The 22748-nt window shown below is 38.0% G+C and overlaps 1 protein-coding gene and 1 long non-coding RNA gene across 4 annotated transcripts in view; one reads left to right on the top strand and one right to left on the bottom strand.

Moving 5' to 3' along the window:
- The window catches only part of CaMKI (Calcium/calmodulin-dependent protein kinase I), a 919698-nt gene extending 914843 nt beyond the window's left edge, over positions 1-4855 (top strand). For all 3 annotated transcript variants that reach the window (XM_053793074.2, XM_053793012.2, XM_053793155.2), the window contains one exon: positions 4381-4855. In XM_053793074.2, the coding sequence (XP_053649049.2) occupies positions 4381-4445 (65 nt within the window). In that variant the 3' untranslated portion in view covers positions 4446-4855. The remainder of the gene's footprint in view (positions 1-4380) is intronic.
- Positions 4856-5715: 860 nt separating this feature from the next.
- LOC138853321 (uncharacterized) lies at positions 5716-17099 on the bottom strand. Its single transcript, XR_011392529.1, has 2 exons — positions 16522-17099; positions 5716-10012 (listed from the first exon to the last, which is right to left on the bottom strand). It is a non-coding gene; the product is annotated as an uncharacterized lncRNA (long non-coding RNA).
- Between the last annotated feature and the right edge of the window lie 5649 nt (positions 17100-22748).

The following is a 22748-nucleotide window of genomic DNA, read 5'->3' as shown; positions in this document are numbered from 1 at the left end:
GTGTATTTATGTAAGTGCTTTTGTACGTGTATTTTTGGAGGTCTGAAATGGACTAATCTAATTCACAATATTCCTTATGGGAACAAATTCGTTCGGTAACAGCACCTGAACATACTTCTGGAATGAAATTATATTGTAAGGCGGGGGTCCACTGTATACCAAAAGAAACTGAACGTTTGAATTAACCTGTTAATATCAATATCTCAGAAAGCAAAAAGAAACCTGATACTATAGTTAATCTTGACTGAAAGACTCGTCTCTGCATCAGCAGTGTGCTCTGAGAAGGTTCATTCGTATAAATTATTTCAAAATTAGAAGTTTGATCTTGGCCCATAGATAATACAGTGTTTAATGATGTAATGCTCACAGATATAGGTTACAATGCTCAAATATCTACTAGGGCATAAGAAAGGAATTTATAGGCGTATCAAAAGAGGTGAGGGTCATCTTATGAATCAGTATATTGACATTAAGAGGGACATTAAAAAGGGGATAAGAAAAGCTAAAAGGGACTATGAAATTAAAGTTGCTAGGGATTCTAAAACTAACCCAAAAAGTTTTTTCCAGGTCTATAGAACAAAAGTTAGAGATAAGATAGGTCCCCTTAAAAATAACTATGGGCACCTTACTGACAAAGAGAATGAAATGTGCTCGATTTTTAATAATTATTTTCTCTCAGTTTTTACACAGGAAGACACTAACAATATTCCAGTAATTAATTTTTATAGTGGGCTAGAAGAAGATAAATTATATAACATCACAGTCACTAGTGAAATGGTTGTGAAGCAGATAGACAGACTGAAGCAAAATAAGTCGCCGGGTCCTGATGAGGTTTTTTCAAGGGTTCTTAAGGAATGCAAAATGGAACTCTGTGAACCATTAACTAATATTTTTAATTTATCTCTTCAAACAGGTGTAGTGTCTGATATGTGGAAGATGGCTAATGTAATTCCTATTTTTAAAACAGGGGACAAGTCGTTACCGTCAAATTACCGCCCAATAAGCCTGACCTCAATTGTAGGCAAATTACTAGAGTCAATTATAGCTGAGATTATAAGAAGCCATCTCGATAAGCATAGCTTGATTAATGATACTCAGCATGGATTCACAATTATCATTATAATCAAAAAGAAGCGCTAAGCCACAAGGACTATACAGCTTGGATTCACAAGAGGCCAGTCTTGTCTAACTAATTTATTAACTTTCTTCAGTAAAGCTTTTGAGGCTGTTGACCACGATAAAGAATTTGATATTATTTACTTAGATTTTAGTAAGGCTTTTGATAGAGTTCCGCACCATAAACTGTTAAAGAAAGTGGCAGCTCATGGCATTGGGGGAAAAGTGCTCTCGTGGATCAAGTCATGGCTCACTCACAGGAAGCAGAGAGTGTCCATAAATGGGGTTAAATCCGAGTGGGGATCTGTAACAAGTGGCGTTCCACAGGGATCAGTCTTGGGCCCGTTGTTGTTTATAATATATATCAATGATCTTGATGAGGGAATTACTAGTGATATGAGCAAATTCGCCGATGACACAAAGATAGGTAGGATAATTGATTCAAACGTAGATGTTATGGAACTTCAGGAGGATTTAAATAAACTCTATTCTTGGTCAGAAAAGTGGCAGATGCAGTTCAATGTAGATAAATGCAAGGTTCTGAAGCTTGGAAGTGCCCATAACCCTAGTACTTATAAGTTAAATGATGTAGAACTTAGCCATACAGATTGCGAAAAGGACTTGGGGGTTATGGTGAGCAGCAACCTTAAACCAAGACAGCAATGCCTAAGTGTACGTAATAAGGCAAATAGATTACTGGGATTTATATCAAGAAGTGTAAGCAACAGAAGTCCAGAGGTCATACTGCAGCTTTATACATCATTAGTAAGGCCTCACCTAGATTATGCAGCTCAGTTCTGGTCTCCATATTACAGAATGGACATAAATTCGTTAGAAAACATTCAGCGTAGGATGACTAAATTAATACATAGCATTAGAAATCTTCCTTATGAAGAAAGATTGAAGACTCTTAAGTTACATTCACTTGTTAGACGAAGAATGAGGGGAGACCTGATCGAAGTGTATAAGTGGAAGATAGGTATTAATAAAGGGGATATTAATAAGGTCTTGAGGATGTCTCTCCAAGAGAGAACCCGCAGTAATGGATTTAAATTAGATAAGTTTAGATTTAGAAAGGACATAGGAAAGTATTGGTTTGGAAATAGGGTAGTTGATGAGTGGAACAGTCTACCTAGTTGGGTTATTGAGGCTGGGACTTTGGGTAGTTTCAAATTTAGGTTGGATAAATACATGAGTGGGAGGGGTTGGATTTGAGTAGGACTTTCACATCAGAGCTTATATTCTTGGGTGGCATTGAAAATTGGGTTGGGCAAATGTTTTGTTAGTGGGATGAATTGTAAGGGACCTGCCTAGTATGGGCCAACAGGCCTCCTGCAGTGTTCCTCCTTTATGTTCTTATGTTCTTATATCATAATTTTTAGCATGCTTTCTAAAATCTAACCCAAAAGACATTATTTGGATTAATAACTCAAAGGAATAAAAACCCAGGATAAACCAAGCAGTGTGGTGTATTTCCTATTTAGGTCCTCCTCCAGATGTGACCCCAAAAAAAATCGATTAACTCCTAGTTACCAATTTTGTACTAGGCAAAAGAAGCAGAATGTGTAAAACAACTTTCCCATATGTCCTGCCTTACCTAAGGATTGACCAAAGTACGTACTTCTGAGTGTGAGCCTCTAGCACTGTCACTGCGATACAAGGTACCTATCCTCACATTTTCACAGCTAAAGAATCCACCAAGATTCATTTTCACTAACCATCTGTGCTATGGATACCATCTACCACACACCAATAGATGTATGTCTCATAGTGTATATGTATGCTGAGAGTTTAGAGACTATAGTATTCCTGATTTATACCATCCACTTTATACCAGGATCTTTCCTAAATAGCCATTTGCAGCCGAAGCGCAGAAAGAAGAGTCACTATGCCTATGGATAACACTGGTGGCAGGTCACCACCATCCTCTCCATGTATTCCGTGTCTTTCTTGTCACTAACCGAAAAACACCCATTTTCATACAAATTACTTTAAATAAAAGTGAACATTGCAATTTCAACATATGAAAAGCATTCGTAGTTTTCTTTGATATGTTTTGACTGGGGAGCAATAGCTGCATCACCGAATCTGATAAGACTTAATTACCAACAGGGATTTAAATAATTTTATAAGATCATGGCAATAGTTATTGAAAACAAAAGAAAGTACCAAGATGAAGAAGTGCATATGATCTATTTAATCCCTATCTGGTCAATAGTCTTTCAACCTAATGAATTAACCAATTAACCTGGACTGCATAAAAGTGTCGAAATTACCAAAGGTTTACTTTACGGCTAGTTTTAGTTACTACATTATTACACTACTGTACATAAAATTGAAAAAAAAAAAGATGCTTGATATAAATATTTGCTTAAAACAGCAGTTTGTTGTAATAGATTGGGAACAGTAAACTGTGAAAGGGACATAATTTAAGAGTAATCCAAGACTTTGTAAGAGGAAACAATGAAAATGTGGAATGTACAAGAATGGTATACAATACCAACAAGATGAAAATTTAGACATGTGCAACATCTGGGTATATTTATTGTAGACGTTTCGCCTACCAGTGGCTTCATCAATACAGATTCTAGGACAATATTTGAAGACAGTAGAACTATATACAAAAGATGAGGTAATCACACCAACTCCAAGGCTGAGGGACTGATTACCACTTTTTCTGTATATAGTTCTACTGTCTTCAAATATTGTCCTAGAATCTGTATTGATGAAGCCACTGGATGGCAAAACATCTACAATAAAGATACACAGGTGTTGCACATGTGTCTAAATCTTCAAAATGTGGAATGCATACATATAATTTGCACAAAAATATGGTCTGTTGTTGCTCAGTATTCTCATCATTGTAATAAAAAAAACATTTAGTTTAGGTCTTGCGTGCATTAGTAGATTTGTAGGATTTGTTAGAGATTTTGTAGTGTTTCTTGAGTTGTTGAATGAATCTACAGTCTGAACTATGCTGGCTGTTATGCCATCCAATATTAACACAGTAGCAGCAGTGGCTTAAAGTAAATAGCAAATATTTTTAGTTCTCTTGATTTTCTGCTATTAAGCAATTAATACAGTGTATAAATAATAAATTAAGCATAATTTGCTGAAAATTAACAAAATTTACTGGCTGGAATGTGTTTATATGTTTTATAAACAAAATATATGTTTTGGAAGAAATTATTATTTAGAGAGAACAGTAAGTTATTATAAAATAATAACAATGTCATTTCACGGTTTCAACTTTTTTATTTACAGCAGGCCTACCACGCAACAGCCGTGATCCGCCAAATGAGGCTATTGGCACTGAGCACTCAGCGTGAAAAGAAGGAGAGTGAGTCAAGCGATACCAACGCCAACACCAAAGCACCAAGAGAAAATGCCCATTAGTTGTTCTTTTGCTCATTACTTTGATTTTTTTTATAAGAAATGTGATGCGGTTAGGCTGTCTTCAGTTCTTGTTTGCATTTCTAAAGACTATGCCTTGCAGTTACGTTGCAACATTTAGTCTCGTACAAATGCCAACTGAATTTCAGAAGTCTACCAAGTTAACACCACCTTTGGTTCTTCTGGTATCTTGGTTAATCTTCAGGCTTTGACTGTGGTTCAGTGAGCAGCCTGTATAGAAGGCTTGGGAGTCTTCTACTTGTGATTGATTCAAGAGTCTAATAGTTATTTTTATATAATAATTGCAGATATTTTTCACTTGCAGTCTTTAGTAGTATTCCAGTTTTTAAACAAAACCTTGCATGTGGTATAGGAGTGATATCATAAAAGAAACAATCAAATTTGATTTTGAAACTAATTATACCCAGCGAATTAGAATGACGACTATGATCTTGATATCGAGGATGCATTAACGGACACTTATTAAGAACATGTGACTGCAGTAATCCTTCAGATTTAACCTACTAAAATAAACAACTGTGCAGTGTTCGATGCATCATATACTACAAACATCCTTTATGTAAACCAGAGCTATCCCATGTTTTATATAACACGGTTAAGGAAAAAATTAAGATGTTTTGTTTAATACAATTGTGAATTCAAAAGACGGGCAAATTGTCACTTGATAATTTCCTATCAGGAATATTCTGTGTGTAATGGGAAGAATTCTATTGTTATTTTAGCTTAGCAGATGTTAATTTCTTAACCATTTATGAATTTTATGGTGTTGGAAAATCACTTCTGTCCATCTAAGGACCTATTGTCTTTCATATAACACACGATGTTTTGAAATGTTCAGGAGAATGGCAACTGTATGAATTCCAAATAGTAGATATATATATATATATATATATATATATACATATATATATATATAATATATATATATATATATATATATATATATATATATATATATATATATATATATATATATATATATATATATATATATATATATATATTATAAATATTTATTCACATAGGCAGTGACTCTCTCTGTTAATCAAATTTTATATTTGTGCTGTTGCCTCTAGACTTGTAAATTTGCTAAAACTAAGTCTGGCTGGGACTTGCTAGAGTCTCTAGACAAGCTGTGTTTTTGATCTACGCAACAATTTATAAATTTCTAAGTGCAATTTCTCAGCGGTAATAGTGTTTTTTTTTTTATTTAAGAGTTGACTATTCTTGATGTTTTGTAGTAGTCCTTTTGGCCCTGAAAATGAAGCATCTTGTGGGGCTTCAGTGAATTTTTCTTGATGGTTTGCTCCTTAACTTTTTTTTTCTAGACTATTAAATTAAGTATTATAATGTTGAAGAGAGTTAAGCATCATGAAACATTTTGAAATTTAGGTCTTTACTAAACTTTAGTAAGGGCTTCAGTGTCAGGGTTTAACACTGATGTATATACACATCAATAGCACAAAATTCCGATGACTTGCTGAAACTCAAGTCAAAACTGTTATTTATTTACCTTCATGAACCTATTTACTTTAAGCCACTTTACAGCTTTTGCAAAAGTATACAAGGAAAACAAGATATAATATATATATATATATATATATTATATATATATATATATATATATATATATATATATATATATATATATATATATATATATATATATATATATATATATATATATATATAAAATGTATATATATATATATATATCAATAACACTTCGACTAGCTGGGGGCTACAACCTGTGTTGTTTTAGCCCGCCTCATGGTGAATTAAAATTCACGACACACTAACCCATTGGACCATCCAATCCAATGAGTTAGAGCGTCGTGAATTTTCACTCACCGTGAGGCAGGCTAAAACAACATGGGTTTAAGCCCTCAGCTAGTCACAGTGTTGTTATTGATTATATATGACTCGTTCATGGTCACAATAATATATATGTATATATATATATATATGTCATGCCGAATATGTAAAACTGGTCAATTAGCAAGAACTCATTTAAAATTAAGTCCTTTCGAAAATTTTCTCTTATACGTTTAAAGATATATTTTTTTTCATTAATGTTAATGTAAAAATTTATAATTTTGCACCAAAAGGAACTTAGAAAACTTACCTAACCTTATTATAACAAGAGCAATTTATTTTAGCCTAACCGAACTAAATATATTTTTGATTTGTTTACAATAATTTAATACTAAACAAACACAGTGAAATATTTTTTTTGTTAGGTTCAGAATGATTTTGGCGAAATTATTGCATACACAAATTTTCACTTGTTCTATATGGCAAGATGAACGTTGCTATTTAAGCCAAGATAGCAAGTTCTGCCTATTCGGCACGATATATATATATATATATATATATATATATATATATATATATATATATATGTATATATATATATATATATATATATATATATATATATATATATATATATATATATATATATATATATATATATATATATATGTGCAATAAGATCACAGTAAACAGGTGATTTCAAAATATGCAAAACAACCACTCTGAAAGAATAGAGAAATTCCAAGCACTTTCGTGACTACTCGTGGTTGTTTTGCATATATAATATATATATAATATATATAATATATATATATATATATATATATATATATATATATATATATATATATATATATATATATATATATATATATATATATATGTATATATATATATAAAATGTATATATATTCTGTTCAATGCTTTGACTTGAGCTTTCAGCAATTGTTAATGGATATTCACTGTAGTATTCACGAAATAGATGTGTATTCCTATTTTTGTAAATTTCATCAATAATAGCAACCTTATTAGGTAGTAGTTGAATCTATTTGTAGTTAATAGAATTTTTCAAATCTTGCATTTGTAGGGAATAAAGTAGTATGCAGACATTTAAACGACTTAGTATTATCTGATTGCATGACATTGTAATTAAATTGCTTATATAAAAAAAGATTGGTGATGGTATTATAGGCTGCATTCGATAAACTTTGATTTGTAATTTCTGACTTTAAAAACTAAATTGAGGACATCACTGAAGGTCTTTGGATTGAGCTATGTAATAATATCTTAGGACATTACGGTGTTGGAAGACCGGCTGATGGTTGCCCACTGAACGGGTCATCATCTGATATATTGGAAGTTATTTATCTTCAACAAGACACCAGTATTATGCTGAAACTGTGTAGTATTGTGTGTAGTCTTGAATGAGAGCCATGAAGGAAGCAGTGTATAGGTTTGTTAACTAATGAAGTGAAAGGTACATCATCCCACTATGCCTTTAATAAATTTATACTGTGTATGTGTTGAATCCAAACTCTAAAGTTTTCTGATATTTTTATTTGAAGAAAATGTACTATTTTTGTGGGAAGGAAGCTGTCGAGTGAACTGAGAGGCTGGCAGTCATAGGTTTGAACCACCAAAAGTGACACCAACTTTTTTTTTTTCAGTCTTTGTGTCTTAACTATACCTACAAAGAAATGCTGAGAAAGACAGTGACAGAATTTGTTTTGCCATGATAAAGTATTTACTCGTGTCTGGATTTTTAATCCAGGTGTTAGTAATGATGAGGATAGCACTGTAGAATATTAGTTAAGAATTATTGATTATATAAAATCCTACTAAAGTTAGAATTTAAATGATAAGTTTTATCATGCATTGTTTTCAAAACATTTTGACTATTGGGGATACACAATTTATGGGGGAGGGGGGTCTTCTCACATGCGCCATCCATGAGAGGTATTGTTCCTCTCACTAAAGTCTTGCTTTACAGAACAGTCAACTATGTATGTGGATATACTTATGTGTTTCATTTCTGCTGATGCACTGCTTAGCCAGTAAGATTTCTACCTGTCAAGGTTCATGAAGTTAGCTTGTCTAAAAACACTCGTTTGCTTGTACTTATAAGCAACACAAAACAATGGCATCTTTCAACTGTAGTATGCATGTATGCCTTACTTGAGAGGTGCAGCAGTTGAGGTATTACTGCCAAGCTGGATCTCTGAAAGTGATAGTAATGCATACGAAGCATTTTCCCAGCATCACGACTGGAATAATTACTGAAAGTGAAATTGAAAGTGTTCTGTTTAGGTGATATTCTTTTTTTGTGAAGAGAATGTCATAGAATTTTGATGTTATCCACAATCCTTTCATATATTTTCAGTACAGGTATACAACATTAAATATTGACTGTACTTCAGTTAGCATGTAAATAACACAGGTAGGCTATATAAGGTTATATAATACCACTGAACATGTTACTTTACTAGGTATGTAGAATTTTTCCCGGGTCCATTGAATCTGAGTATGCCTGGATAATATTGTATGATTATCTAATGAAGAGCACTTTCACTACCAGCTTTACACTAGAAAATATTAATGTAGAGTATGACTTAACCTGAAATGGTTAAGAAATGGTTAAGAAATGGTTAACTTATTCTTACGGTTAAAAATAAATTGGGTCTTGTCCTTAAGCTAGAATAAATACTGACCAACCAATTTTCTCCGAGCCTTTAAATCTTGTCATTCCATTATCAATACAACGCTTCATGTCAAGAAGTGATATTTTTTCCAACTTCATTTTGTTGTATTTTGTAAAAATATTATTTATATTACTTTAAGTATTTAGGTTTTAAAAAACTGTTTCAGTTACTTAGATAAATGGTAGCACTATTTGTCAAATATTGGAGACTGGCATTTTGGGATAGCAATTTTTCTAGGTTATACAGTATGCAGTGCAGTATCTATTATTAATTATATTGTTTTAGAATAATAGTTAAAACTGTTGAGAAATCTAAACAGTGTCAATAAATACTGAAGAAAAGGCCCTGTTTAGCCATTGGAACTTTTTACAAACATGAATTTCAACTGCTAAATACATGTATATTTAATAAAAGCTCGCTATGTAGTCTATGCCGAGTTTGCATTAGTGGGCATAACTATGAGACAGTTAAGAGAAGACTGTTTATCACATTGAAACAGTCACCAGTATAATTTTTAATATGATCTACAACCTTCGATTACATGACTGTTTCATGATAAAAACAATAAAAGTTGAAAATCAGCATGTGTTTTCTTTCAGGAAATAAGAATAATACTTTTATTCTCTGTATACACCATCATTTCTGTCCTATCTGCATTAATTCGTTCCCAGAGGTGGTCCAAATATACAGTGTTTACCTGGAGAGGGTTTCAGGGGTCAACGCCCCCGCAGCTCAGTCACCGAATACTGTAAACCTGGATTTATTTTTCTCAAAAAGACGAAGAAGTCTTCAGAGGAATCTTGAGGGAAATATGGTGTTGGTCCAGATGTGGTCTAGTAGGGAAACACTAGTCTCTGTAACTCTTGTAGGTTTTGTTACTGTTGGCAGCAACATGCAGTTACTCATTGTGTTTGTGAATTCAGTAACATGTGGGTCTTGGTCTTGTAGGAGATTGATATTGAAGTCACCTGAGAGTAGTAAGTGATCTTTGTTCATGCGTGCATCAGTTATACTTCCTAGGTTTTCACTAAAACAGCTAATGTTTGACTGAGGTACTCTGTAGATGTTTATCACTGTGAGAGGTTTTTGTAGGTATTTGGATTTGAATTTAGCTATTATATATTCCCCATGTTCATCCCTTGTGCAAGTATTAGTGATACATTCTAGTTGGTCTGAGTAGTATATAGCTGTGCCACCCCCTTGTTGATCTGGCCTACAGTTGTGTATGGCTGTGTAACCAGGAATGGCATAGACATCTGTAGTATCAGGCTTTAGCCAGGTTTCAGTGAGAGTAATGATGGACATACTGGCATGCAGGGAATTTAGTAATGCTATGAGGTCATCATAATGTTTACTTAAAGATCTGATATTGTAGTTAGAGAGAGTTATGTTGTTGTTGGCTCTGAGAAGTGCCTTTGATTGTTCTGCTGTGTAGTAATTACAGTTAATGTTTGATTCATTTAAGTCATTAGATAAGAGGTTGGTATCAGGATCAATGCTTGTTATCATAAGATTTATAGTGAATCTATAGTTAGAATTAAATATAAGACAAAGTAAATATTCTAAAGCTATAAAATAGCATCCGAATTATTTTAACAAATGTAAAAAAAATGAGCTAAGGTAGCTATTTAAAGCTAAAATAAATGAGGCAATATAAAAGGGACTAAAATAATTTGTGGTGAACAAAAAAGTGGTAATCAAATAAATGAATATAATGGCAAAATAATGAGCTTATTACACTTCAGAACCTGAGAATAGCACCTTGATTATTTTAACAATTGTGAATATATGAACTAAGGTTGTTATATAAAGCTAAAATAAAAGAGAGAGAGAAAAAAAAAAAGGGGACTAAATTAAGTAATGGTAAACAAAGTTAAAATGACAGATAGTCACTATGATATAATATTGATTTGGGAGTAAGATCTGATTTGTTATATATAATAAGTTGAGCAATATATTGTACTATAAAAGATAGTTAAGGGCCTTGAACAATGATATAATTGAAATATACACTAATTGCACACACAACATAGTCACTAAGATATGAAAATAATCTTAGCGTAGGACTTATAATATAAACTTATAATATAAAAATACAAATTAAAATGGTACTTGCAATTGCACTAGGGTCTGGTATAGGTTGTTAACAAGATCAAGAGTATAACTAGATTTAAACTGACAAAATAAAATTCACAAATTAAAGTACCAAAAGAATAATAAGTAAAAAATAACAATGGCAATGACTTGGTTATAATATGATAGTAAGATGGTAGACAGGTACACAGGTACATGGGTACACAGGTACACAGGTACAAAGGATAATACATGTATAGAGGTTGGAGTTGAACATTTAAAAGTTCCTCAAAATATTCTCGCCATCTACCCAATACCTCCATCTCCCCATCTACTAACTCCCCTACTCTGTTTTTAACTGACAAATCCATATTTTCCCTAGGCTTTCTTAACTTGTTTAACTGATATAATTTCTTGAAACTCTATACTGCTCTCCTTTTGCACTAATTGCATAACACACCTCTCATACTACCTAGTCACTAAGATATGAAAAATAGTCGCTTATCTTAGCACTTTCACCTCCCTCTTACTTGTAGTAGCTACAACTAAATAATGATCCGATATATCAATAAACATGTACATAGCCTATCAACCTTTTATCCAAATATACTAAATTTTCAAAATGGTACTTGCAATTGCTCCCCACTAGGCACCCCAAATTTACCTACTACTCCCTCCATAACATTTTTACCCACTTTAGCATCTGGTATAGGTTGCTTAACAAGACATCAAGAGCTATCCTTCAACTATTGCTACTTTCTTTAAACTGACAAAATAAAAACTTCACAAATTAAAGTACCAAAAGTCAATAATAAGTAAAAAATAACAATATAAAAATACAAATTAAAATGGCAATGACTTCTGGTTATAATATGATAGTAAAATTCACAAATTAAAGTATAATAAGTAAAAAATAACAATGTAGGTTACAGGTACACAGGTACATGGGTACACAGGTACACAGGTACAAAGGATAATACATGTATAGAGGTTGGAGTTGAATATACAAACTTGAAAATTTGGCAACAAAATGTTATGAAAAGTATAAAATAATGATTAATGTACAAAAGTAAAATTGACTGGTAGTAAATATGGTGTTTAATAAAATTTTAGAAAGTAATAATGATTACAAAAAAGTGAAAAAGTAATGTTTATTTCATTCAATATTGCACTGGTAGTTATACTTGAGGTTATTTGGCAGTACAAGGTAATTAAGAGTACTCAAAGATAGTAAATGTGGTATTAAAACAGGTTATGCAAATTAGACAAGTAATGGTAATTAAATGATGTCAAAAATGTTAAGAGAAAATTATACTGATAGTAAAAATGGTAATTAATTATTAATTTTAGTAAGTAATATCAATTAATAGTATTTAAAAAATATATGAGATAGTAATATGGACAGAGAAAGTATCAATTCAGCTAATATTTAAGCAAACAATAGTAAATAAGAAAATTACATAAGGTGACTTATGCTTACTAGTAAAATCACAAAATGAGGTAGTTGAATTTTTTAATTACTAAGAGATTGTACTATGAAATTTGAACAATAATGGAGCAAAACATACACTACACTAAGTAGGCTTTTAGGCTGGACATTGTTTAGTTATTCTCTGTAAGATTAGTATCCCCGAGAAATCATGATGGATCATTCTCATTCGTGATTGTGTACAGTTGACCTACATTCGTTTTCCTAACTAGAATTTTCCCATCCCGTGTGAAGCATTGGTGTATTGTGTCATTATTCTCCCGCTTAAGTTTTCTGACTATACAGGAAGTTCTGACGTTTTTTGGTAAGACACTCGTTTATATATACCTCTTTTTTACTTTATTTTTATTTTTTTTATTAACACACTGGCCGATTCCCACCAAGGCAGGGTGGCCCGAAAAAGAAAAACTTTCACCATCATTCACTCCATCACTGTCTTGCCAGAAGGGTGCTTTACACTACAGTTTTTAAACTGCAACATTAACACCCCTCCTTCAGAGTGCAGGCACTGTACTTCCCATCTCCAGGACTCAAGTCTGGCCTGCCGGTTTCCCTGAACCCCTTCATAAATGTTACTTTGCTCACACTCCAACAGCACGTCAAGTATTAAAAACCATTTGTCTCCATTCACTCCTATCAAACACGCTCACACATGCCTGCTGGAAGTCCAGGCACTCGCACACAAAACCTCCTTTACCCCTCCCTCCAACCTTTCCTAGGCAAACCCCTACCCTGCCTTCCTTCCACTTCAGACTGATACACTCTTGAAGTCATTCTGTTTCGCTCCATTCTCTCTACATATCCGAACCACCTCAACAACCCTTCCTCAGCCCTCTGGACAACAGTTTTGGTAATCCCGCACCTCCTCCTAACTGCCAAACTACGAATTCTCTGCATTATATTCACACCACACATTGCCCTCAGACATGACATCTCCAATGCCTCCAGCCTTCTCCTCGCTGCAACATTCATCACCCATGCTTCACACCCATATAAGAGCGTTGGTAAAACTATACTCTCATACATTCCCCTCTTTGCCTCCAAAGACAAAGTTCTTTGTCTCCACAGACTCCTAAGTGCACTGCTCACCCTTTTCCAATCATCAATTCTATGATTCACCTCATCTTTCATAGACCCATCCGCTGACACGTCAACTCCCAAATATCTGAATACATTCACCTCCTCCATACTCTCTCCCTCCAATCTGATATCCAATCTTTCATCACCTAATCTTTTTTTTATCCTCATAACCTTACTCTTTCCTGTATTCACTTTTAATTTTCTTCTTTTGCATACCCTACCAAATTCATCCACCAACCTCTGCAACTTCTCTTCAGAATCTCCCAAGAGCACAGTGTCATCAGCAAAGAGCAACTGTGACAACTCCCACTTTATGCGTGATTCTTTACCTTTTAACTCCACGCCTCTTGCCAAGACCCTCGCATTTACTTCTCTTACAACCCCATCTATAAATATATTAAACAACCATGGTGACATCACACATCCTTGTCTAAGGCCTACTTTTACTGGGAAATAATCTCCCTCTTTCCTACACACTAACTTGAGCCTCACTATCCTTGTAAAAACTATTCACTGCTTTCAGTAACCTACCTCCTACACCATACACCTGCCACATTGCCCCCCTATCCACCCTGTCATACGCCTTTTCCAAATCCATAAATGCCACAAAAACCTCTTTAGCCTTATCTAAATACTGTTCACCTATATGTTTCACTGTAAACACCTGGTCCACACACCCCCTACCTTTTCTCAAGCCTCCTTGCTCATTTGCTATCCTATTCTCCATCTTACTCTTAATTCTTTCAATAATAACTCTACCATACACTTTACCAAGTATACTCAACAGACTTATCCCCCTATAATTTTTGCACTCTCTTTTGTCCCCTTTGCCTTTATACAAAGGAACTATGCATGCTCTCTGCCAATCCCTAGGTACCTTACCCTCTTCCATACATTTATTAAATAATAGTACCAACTACTCCAAAACTATATCCCCACCTGCTTTTAACATTTCTATCTTTATCCCATCAATCCCGGCTGCCTTACCCCCTTTCATTTTACCTACTGCCTCACGAACTACCCCCACACTCACAACTGGCTCTTCCTCACTCCTACAAGATGTTATTCCTCCTTGCCCTATGCACGAAATCACAGCTTCCCTATCTTCATCAATATTTAACAATTCCTCAAAATATTCCTTCCATCTTCCCAATACCTCTAACTCTCCATTTAATAACTCTCCTCTCCTATTTTTAACTGACAAATCCATTTGTTCTCTAGGCTTCCTTAGCTTGTTAATCTCACTCCAAAACTTTTTCTTATTTTCAACAAAATTTGTTGATAACATCTCACCCACTCTCTCATTTGCTCTCTTTTTACATTGCTTCACCACTCTCTTAACCTCTCTCTTTTTCTCCATATACTCTTCCCTCCTTGCATCACTTCTACTTCGTAAAAACTTCTCATATGCTAACTTTTTCTCCCTTACTACTCTCTTTACATCATCATTCCACCAATCGCTCCTCTTCCCTCCCGCACCCACTTCCCTGTAACCACAAACTTCTGCTGAGCACTCTAACACTACATTTTTCAACCTACCCCATACCTCTTCGACTCCATTGCCAATGCTCTCATTAGCCCATCTATCCTCCAATAGCTGTTTATATCTTACCCTAACTGCCTCCTCTTTTAGTTTATGAACCTTCACCTCTCTCTTCCCTGATGCTTCTATTCTCCTTGTATCCCATCTACCTTTTACTCTCAGTGTAGCTACAACTAGAAAGTGATCTGATATATCTGTGGCCCCTCTATAAACATGTACATCCTGAAGTCTACTCAACAGTCTTTTATCTACCAATACATAATCCAACAAACTACTGTCATTTCGCCCTACATCATATCTTGTATACTTATCCTCTTTTTCTTAAAATATGTATTACCTATAACTAAACCCCTTTCTATACAAAGTTCAATCAAAGGGCTCCCATTATCATTTACACCTGGCACCCCAAACTTACCTACCACACCCTCTCTAAAAGTTTCTCCTACTTTAGCATTCAGGTCCCCTACCACAATTACTCTCTCACTTGGTTCAAAGGTTCCTATACATTCACTTACAATCTCCCAAAATCTCTCTCTCTCCTCTCGATTCCTCTTCTCCAGGTGCATACACCCTTATCATAACCCACTTTTCGCATCCAACCTTTACTTTAATCCACATAATCCTTGAATTTACACATTCATATTGTCTTTTCTCCTTCCATAACTGATCCTTGAACATTACTGCTACCCCTTCCTTAGCTCTAAGTCTCAGATACTCCTGATTTAATCCCATTTATTTCCCCCCACCGAAACTCCCCTACAATTATTGTCTTTTTTCCTGTCATGTGAGTGGAATCTAAGCATAACACTTTTTCTACCATGGGATCCTAGTAACATGGCTTCTTTTATTTCTGACTCTGGTACAATAACACTTGTTTGGTCCTTTATGGTCTGCAGAGTAATTTCTTTACTGTTTGTTTGGTTCATATCACTGGGAAAAAGTGGACTGTTAACTATTACTGCGTCCGATAGTTTATCTTGCTCAGTTTTATCTTCTTGGAGAGCAAAGTAGTCACTGAACTGGTTATCTAAGTTGTTCTTCCAGTCTTTTACTGCTTCTTCAACCTTTGTATTAAGATATTATTTGTTCTGTATGGCTATCTATGACTGTTTGGATGGTCTTGCCATAGTTAGTCATTCCTGGTGTTGATAACTTTTGTTCAAGACTGAGGATTTTGTTCTCGAGTTGTGTCATCCTGGTGTCTTGTTTTGTTAGTGTCTCTCGAAGATTCATATTTTCAATAACTAAGTTGGAGATACATGACTTTAGGGTATCTGGATCGTTGGTCATACCTGAGAGACTACTTGGTAGGTTGAATCCGGGGAAGAGGGGAGGATGGGCTGGTGGCAGCCATATTTGTTGTTATTGTTGTGGTGTTGCCATGAGCGGTGGTGAGTGGGGTGGTTGCTGGGCCGGCGTCCTCCTGACTACACTTGTTGAATACTTGGTTTTTCGGTGTTTTCTTGCTGGCCTTGGTGCTGTTTCCTCTTAGATTGCGCCTCATAATACTACAGGAATTGTTGTAGCTAAGAAGAAGTTGTAGTTATACAAATTATTATTATTATAATCAAGGGGGAAGCGCTAGATAAGATAAGATAAGATTTCGTTCGGATTTTTAACCCCGGAGGGTTAGCCACCCAGGATAACCAAAGAAAGTCAGTGCGTCATCGAGGACTGTCTAACTTATTTCCATTGGGGTCCTTAATCTTGTCCCCCAGGATGCGACCCACACCAGTCGACTAACACCCAGGTACCTATTTACTGCTAGGTGAACAGGACAATAGGTGTAAGGAAACGTGTCGGAATTTCCACCCGCCGGGAATCGAACCCGGGCCCTCCGTGTGTGAAGCGGGAGTTTTAGCCACCAGGCCACCGGGCCTGGTGGATTATACAGCGCCTGGGGGGGGGGGGGATGTGGAAGGCATTCAGGCTTAATTCGGGGAACTGGAGCACAGATCCAATTCCCTAAATCAAGAGCCCCTCACCAACATCAAGGAACCTTCCTTGAGGGGTAGTTATACAAAGGGGGAAGCGTTTATACAGCGCCTGGGGGGGGGGGCATGTGGAGGCTTAATTCGGGGAACTGGAGCACAGATCCAATTCCCTAAATCAAGAGCCCCTCACCAACATCAAGGAACCTTCCTTGAGGGGTAATTATACAAAGCTTAGGGTTACGTTGTTCGGCTGGCAGCGGGGTGTTGCTTTGGGTTTGAGCAGTCTTCCTTTGATCTCATTATTTTCGGTTTGTAGGTTTCACTGTTGGTAATCTTTGGTCATTCTGGGTGCTAGGTTGGGTAGTACAGTTTTGCTTGTAACTAGGTCATCATAAGAGCATTGGTGGCTCTGATAGTTGGAGAAAAGTACAGAGCTTGGAGGTCGCTCCTCTCAAGGAAGGTTCCTTGATGTTGGTGAGGGGCTCTTGATTTAGGGAATTGGATCTGTGCTCCAGTTCCCCGAATTAAGCCTGAATGCCTTCCACATCCCCCCCCCCCGGGCGCTGTATAATCCGCCGGGTTTAGCGCTTCCCCTTTGATTATAATAATAATTGGAGGTCGCTGCTGTTGTTTATCTTTGTGAATTATTATTTCTTTTTCTATTCATTAATTTTCCTGAGGAGGAGCCAGCGTTAGTAATACTGTTTGAAGTTGTTACAGAGCTGAGTAAGTCTAAACACTGAATGATCATAAAATAATTCCTTTTTTTTTTTCGTGTCACCCTACCTGGGTGAGAGTTGATAATGTTTAATAATAATAATAATTGTTATTAATAAAATAAAACGAAAAAGATCCTCTAATATCGAACTACTAAATACTAAAACTAAAAATCTCTAGTAACAGTGTTGAGAGTTGCTCTCCTCGAGAATTACTCAGGATAACTGAAGAGCAGGAACAGCGACGTGTTCTCTCCATGGCGGCTGGGCAGCTTCTCCAGTGTGTCTTGCAAGTTGTTACAGGGCTCACCAAGTCTTCACAATTAATGATCGTAAAATTATTCCTTTTTTTTTTCGTGTCACCCTACCTCGGTGAGAGTTGGTAGATGTTTAATAATAATAATAATAATAATAATTGTTATTAATAAAATAAAACGAAAAAGATCCTCTAATATCGAACTACTAAATACTAAAACGAAGCGATAAACCCATGTGGGTTATTCAAAGCAAAGGTTATCCACAGGCTGCGTCTTCAAGCTGCGGGTATAGAAGCAGTTGCTCTGCGAGGCTTTACAGTTTTTCGAGATGTGATTTCGCTAGCTGCGGCTTCACGAGCTGCGGCTTCACGAGCTGCGGCATCACGAGCTGCGATTTCACGAGCAGTTGCTCTGCCCCTCTTTACAGATTTTCGAAAGGTGATTTCACGAGCTGCGGCTTCTCGAGCTGCAGCTTCACGAGCTGCAGCTTCACCAGCTGCGAATTCACGAGCTGCGAATTCATGAAATGCAGCTTCACGAGCTGCGGCTTCTCGAGCTGCAGCTTCTCGAGCTGCGGCTTTACGAGCTGCGAATTCACGAGCTGCAAATTCACGAGCTGCGAATTCACGAGCTGCGAATTCACGAGCTGCGGCTTCTCGAGCTGCGGCTTCTCGAGCTGCGGCTTCTCGAGCTGCGGCTTCTCGAGCTGCGGCTTCACGAGCTGCGGCTTCTCGAGCTGCAGCTTCTCGAGCTGCGGCCTCACGAGCTGCGAATTCACGAGCTGCGAATTCACGAGCTGCGGCTTCACGAGCTGCGGCTTCTCGAGCTGCGGCTTCTCGAGCTGCGAATTCATGAGCTGCGGCTTCACGAGCTGCGGCCTCACGAGCTGCGGCCTCACGAGCTGCGGCCTCACGAGCTGCGGCCTCACGAGCTGCGGCCTCACGAGCTGCGGCCACACGAGCTGCGGCTTCTCGAGCTGCGGCTTCACACGCTGCGGCTTCTCGAGCTGCGGCTTCACGAGCTGCGGCTTCACGAGCTGTGGCCTCACGAGCTGCGGCCTCACGAGCTGCGGCCACACGAGCTGCGGCTTCTCGAGCTGTGGCTTCACGAGCTGTGGCTTCACGAGCTGCGGCCTCACGAGCTGCGGCCTCACGAGCTGCGGCCTCACGAGCTGCGGCCTCACGAGCTGCGGCCTCACGAGCTGCGGCTTCTCGAGCTGCGGCTTCACGAGCTGCGGCTTCACGAGCTGCGGCTTCACGAGCTGCGGCTTCACGAGCTGCGGCTTCACGAGCTGCGGCTTCTCGAGCTGCGGCTTCACGAGTTGCGGCTTCACGAGCTGCGGCTTCACGAGCTGCGGCTTCTCGAGCTGTGGCTTCTCGAGCTGCTGCTTCACGAGCTGCGGTCTCACGAGCTGCGGCCTCACGAGCTGCGGCCACACGAGCTGCGGCTTCTCGAGCTGCGGATTCACGAGCTGCAGCTTCACGAGCTGTGGCTTCACGAGCTGCGGCCTCACGAGCTGCGGCCTCACGAGCTGCGGCCTCACGAGCTGCGGCCTCACGAGCTGCGGCTTCTTGAGCTGCGGCTTCTCGAGCTGCGGCTTCACGAGCTGCTGCTTCACGAGCTGCGGCTTCACGAGTTGCGGCTTCTCGAGCTGCGGCTTCACGAGCTGCGGCTTCACGAGCTGCTGCTTCACGAGCTGCGGCTTCACGAGATGCGGCTTCACGAGCTGCGGCTTCACGAGCAGCGGCTTCACGAGCTGGGGCTTCACGAGCTTCGGATTCTCGAGCTGCGGCTTCTAGATCTGCGGCTTCAAGAGCTGCGGCTTTACGAGCAGCGGCTTTACGAGCAGCGACTTCACGAGCTGCGGCTTTACGAGCAGCGGCTTCACGAGCTGTGGCTTTACGAGCAGCGGCTTTACGAGCTGCGGCTTCATCATGCTCTCTGGCCTCGGCCTCTCTTGCCTCTGCCTCCCTGGTTTGGGCCTCCCGGGCCTCGGCCTCCCTGGCCATTTCTTCTCTGGCCTTTGCCTCTCTAGCCTTTGCCTCTCTAACCTTGGCCTCCCTATCTTGTCCATTGCGTGCCGCAATTTCGCGATGGATGTCTTCACGTTGGGCGGCTGCTACTACGGCTGCTTTCCGAGCCGCTACTTCGTAAGCAACTGCCCTCCTAATGGTGGCGTCTCGCTCAGCCTCTTTACGCGCCGCAGCTTCAAGAGCCTTGTTCGCCCGTCGAGCTGTTTCGTTCATCTGCTCCCTTGTCAAACCTGGCTGCCTGTGGACATCGGTCATGGGCATGTATCGTCTAGCGAAGATATGATCAGCGGCAGTTGGTGTTCTAACGCTGGACAGTGGCATTTTGTCGAAAACACTAGTATGTAGTATAAACTCAATAATGTTATCAGTAATACAACCGACAACGAACAGAGTTAGATATTGTAACTTAATTAGGCTTGAAGTTCTTCGAATATCCAGTTTGAATAATTATAGTGACATTGGAATTTTAACTGAATTAGGTACGAAGTTCTATAGAATATCCAGTGTGAATAATTGTAGTGACATAGGAATTGCGTGTGAATCATTTTACTAGTGGCAGTGATAGTGCGTCATAGTAGTAGTGGTAGTACATTGTAGTAGTAGTAGTAGTAGTAGTAGTAGTAGTGTCAGTAGAAGCAATCGTAAAACTAGGAGCATTGTCATTATTAGTAGTGTAGTTCCATTTTTTTGTTTATGCCATTATTTTCATTATTGTTATAATTATTAATATTTTATAATTATGTGAAGTGTTTGTAGTGATGGTTGTGGTGATGGTTGTGATGATGGCTGTAGTGATGGTTGTGGTGATTGTTGTGGTGATGGTTGTAGTGATGGATGTAGTGATGGTTGTGGTAATGGTTGTGATGATGGTTGTGATGATGGTTGTGATGATGGTTGTGATGATGGTTGTGATGATGGTTGTAGTGATGGTTGTGGTGATTGTTGTGATGATGGTTGTGATGATGGTTGTAGTGATTGGTGATTGTTGTGGTGATGGTTGTGATGATGGTTGTGGTGATGGTTGTGGTGATGGTTGTGGTGATGGTTGTGATGATGGTTGTGGTGATGGTTGTGATGATGGTTGTGGTGATGGTTGTGGTGATGGTTGTGGTGATGGTTGTGGTGATGGTTGTGGTAATGGTTGTGGTGATGGTTGTGGTGATGGTTGTGGTGATGGTTGTGGTGATGGTTGTGGTGATGGTTGTGATGATGATTGTGGTGATGGTTGTGGTGATGGTTGTGGTGATGGCTGTAGTGATGGTTGTGGTGATTGTTGTGGTGATGGCTGTAGTGATGGTTGTGGTGATGGTTGTGGTAATGGTTGTGGTGATGGCTGTAGTGATGGTTGTGGTGATGGTTGTGGTGATGGTTGTGGTGATGGTTGTGGTGATGGTTGTGGTGATGGTCGTGGTGATGGTTGTACAAAATATCAGTGTGTATGATTGAAACGAGCTTGGAATTAGACGTACATCACCTTAGTAGTAGTGGTAGCACGTAGTACATCGTGGTAGTAGTAGTTAGTTTAATATGTTTATTATGCACCCCATACCCATCCTGTGGGCGGTAGTCAAAAGATTACAGAGGTACATAATGGGTCCAGGGACTGGGCCTCAAAGTTTTGATAGCTGAGCAAGTTACAGAGGTAATGAATTCACAATTTACAAAGGTAATGAACTCACAATTTACAAAGGTAATGAACTCCAGGTAGGTCTAGTCACAATCATGACAAGTTACAAAGGTATTTACAGATTACAGAGGTACACAATGGGTCCAGGGACTGGGCTCCAAAGTTTTGATGGCTGAACTAGGTACAAGGTAATGAACTCACAAGTTACAAAGGTAATGAACTCACAAGTTACAAAGGTAATGAATACTGTAAGAATGGTTACTTACGTGTATACATGGCTGCAATCATGAACAAATTTTAGAGTAATGAGCAATTCACACTTCCACACCCGGTCACAACTGTAGTGAGTTATTGGTGCAAATGTTGATTGCTGAGTCTCTCTCTCTCTCTCACACACACACACACACATAGTGGTAGTAGTGGTAGCACGTAGTACATCGTGGTAGTAGTAGTAGTGGTAGTAGTAGTAGTGGTAGCACGTAGTACATCGTGGTAGTAGTAGTGGTAGCACGTAGTACATCGTGGTAGTAGTAGTAGTGATAGTAGTAGTAGTGGTAGTAGTGGTAGCACGTAGTACATCGTGGTAGTAGTAGTAGTGATAGTAGTAGTAGTGGTAGTAGTGGTAGCACGTAGTACATCGTGGTAGTAGTAGTAGTGATAGTAGTAGTAGTGGTAGTAGTAGTGATAGTTACATTTGTTGTTTTTGCTATTATTATTATTATTATTATTATTATTATTATTATTATTATTATTATTATTATTATTTTAATTTTTATTATCACACTGGCCGATTCCCACCAAGGCAGGGTGGCCCGAAAAAGAAAAACTTTCACCATCATTCACTCCATCACTGTCTTGCCAGAAGGGTGCTTTACACTACAGTTTTTAAACTGCAACATTAACACCCCTCCTTCAGAGTGCAGGCACTGTACTTCCCATCTCCAGGACTCAA

This window comes from Cherax quadricarinatus, chromosome 2, assembly GCF_038502225.1.
Source record: "Cherax quadricarinatus isolate ZL_2023a chromosome 2, ASM3850222v1, whole genome shotgun sequence".
Taxonomy (NCBI): Eukaryota; Metazoa; Arthropoda; class Malacostraca; order Decapoda; family Parastacidae; genus Cherax; species Cherax quadricarinatus.
This window is presented reverse-complemented; position numbering and strand designations above follow the sequence as displayed.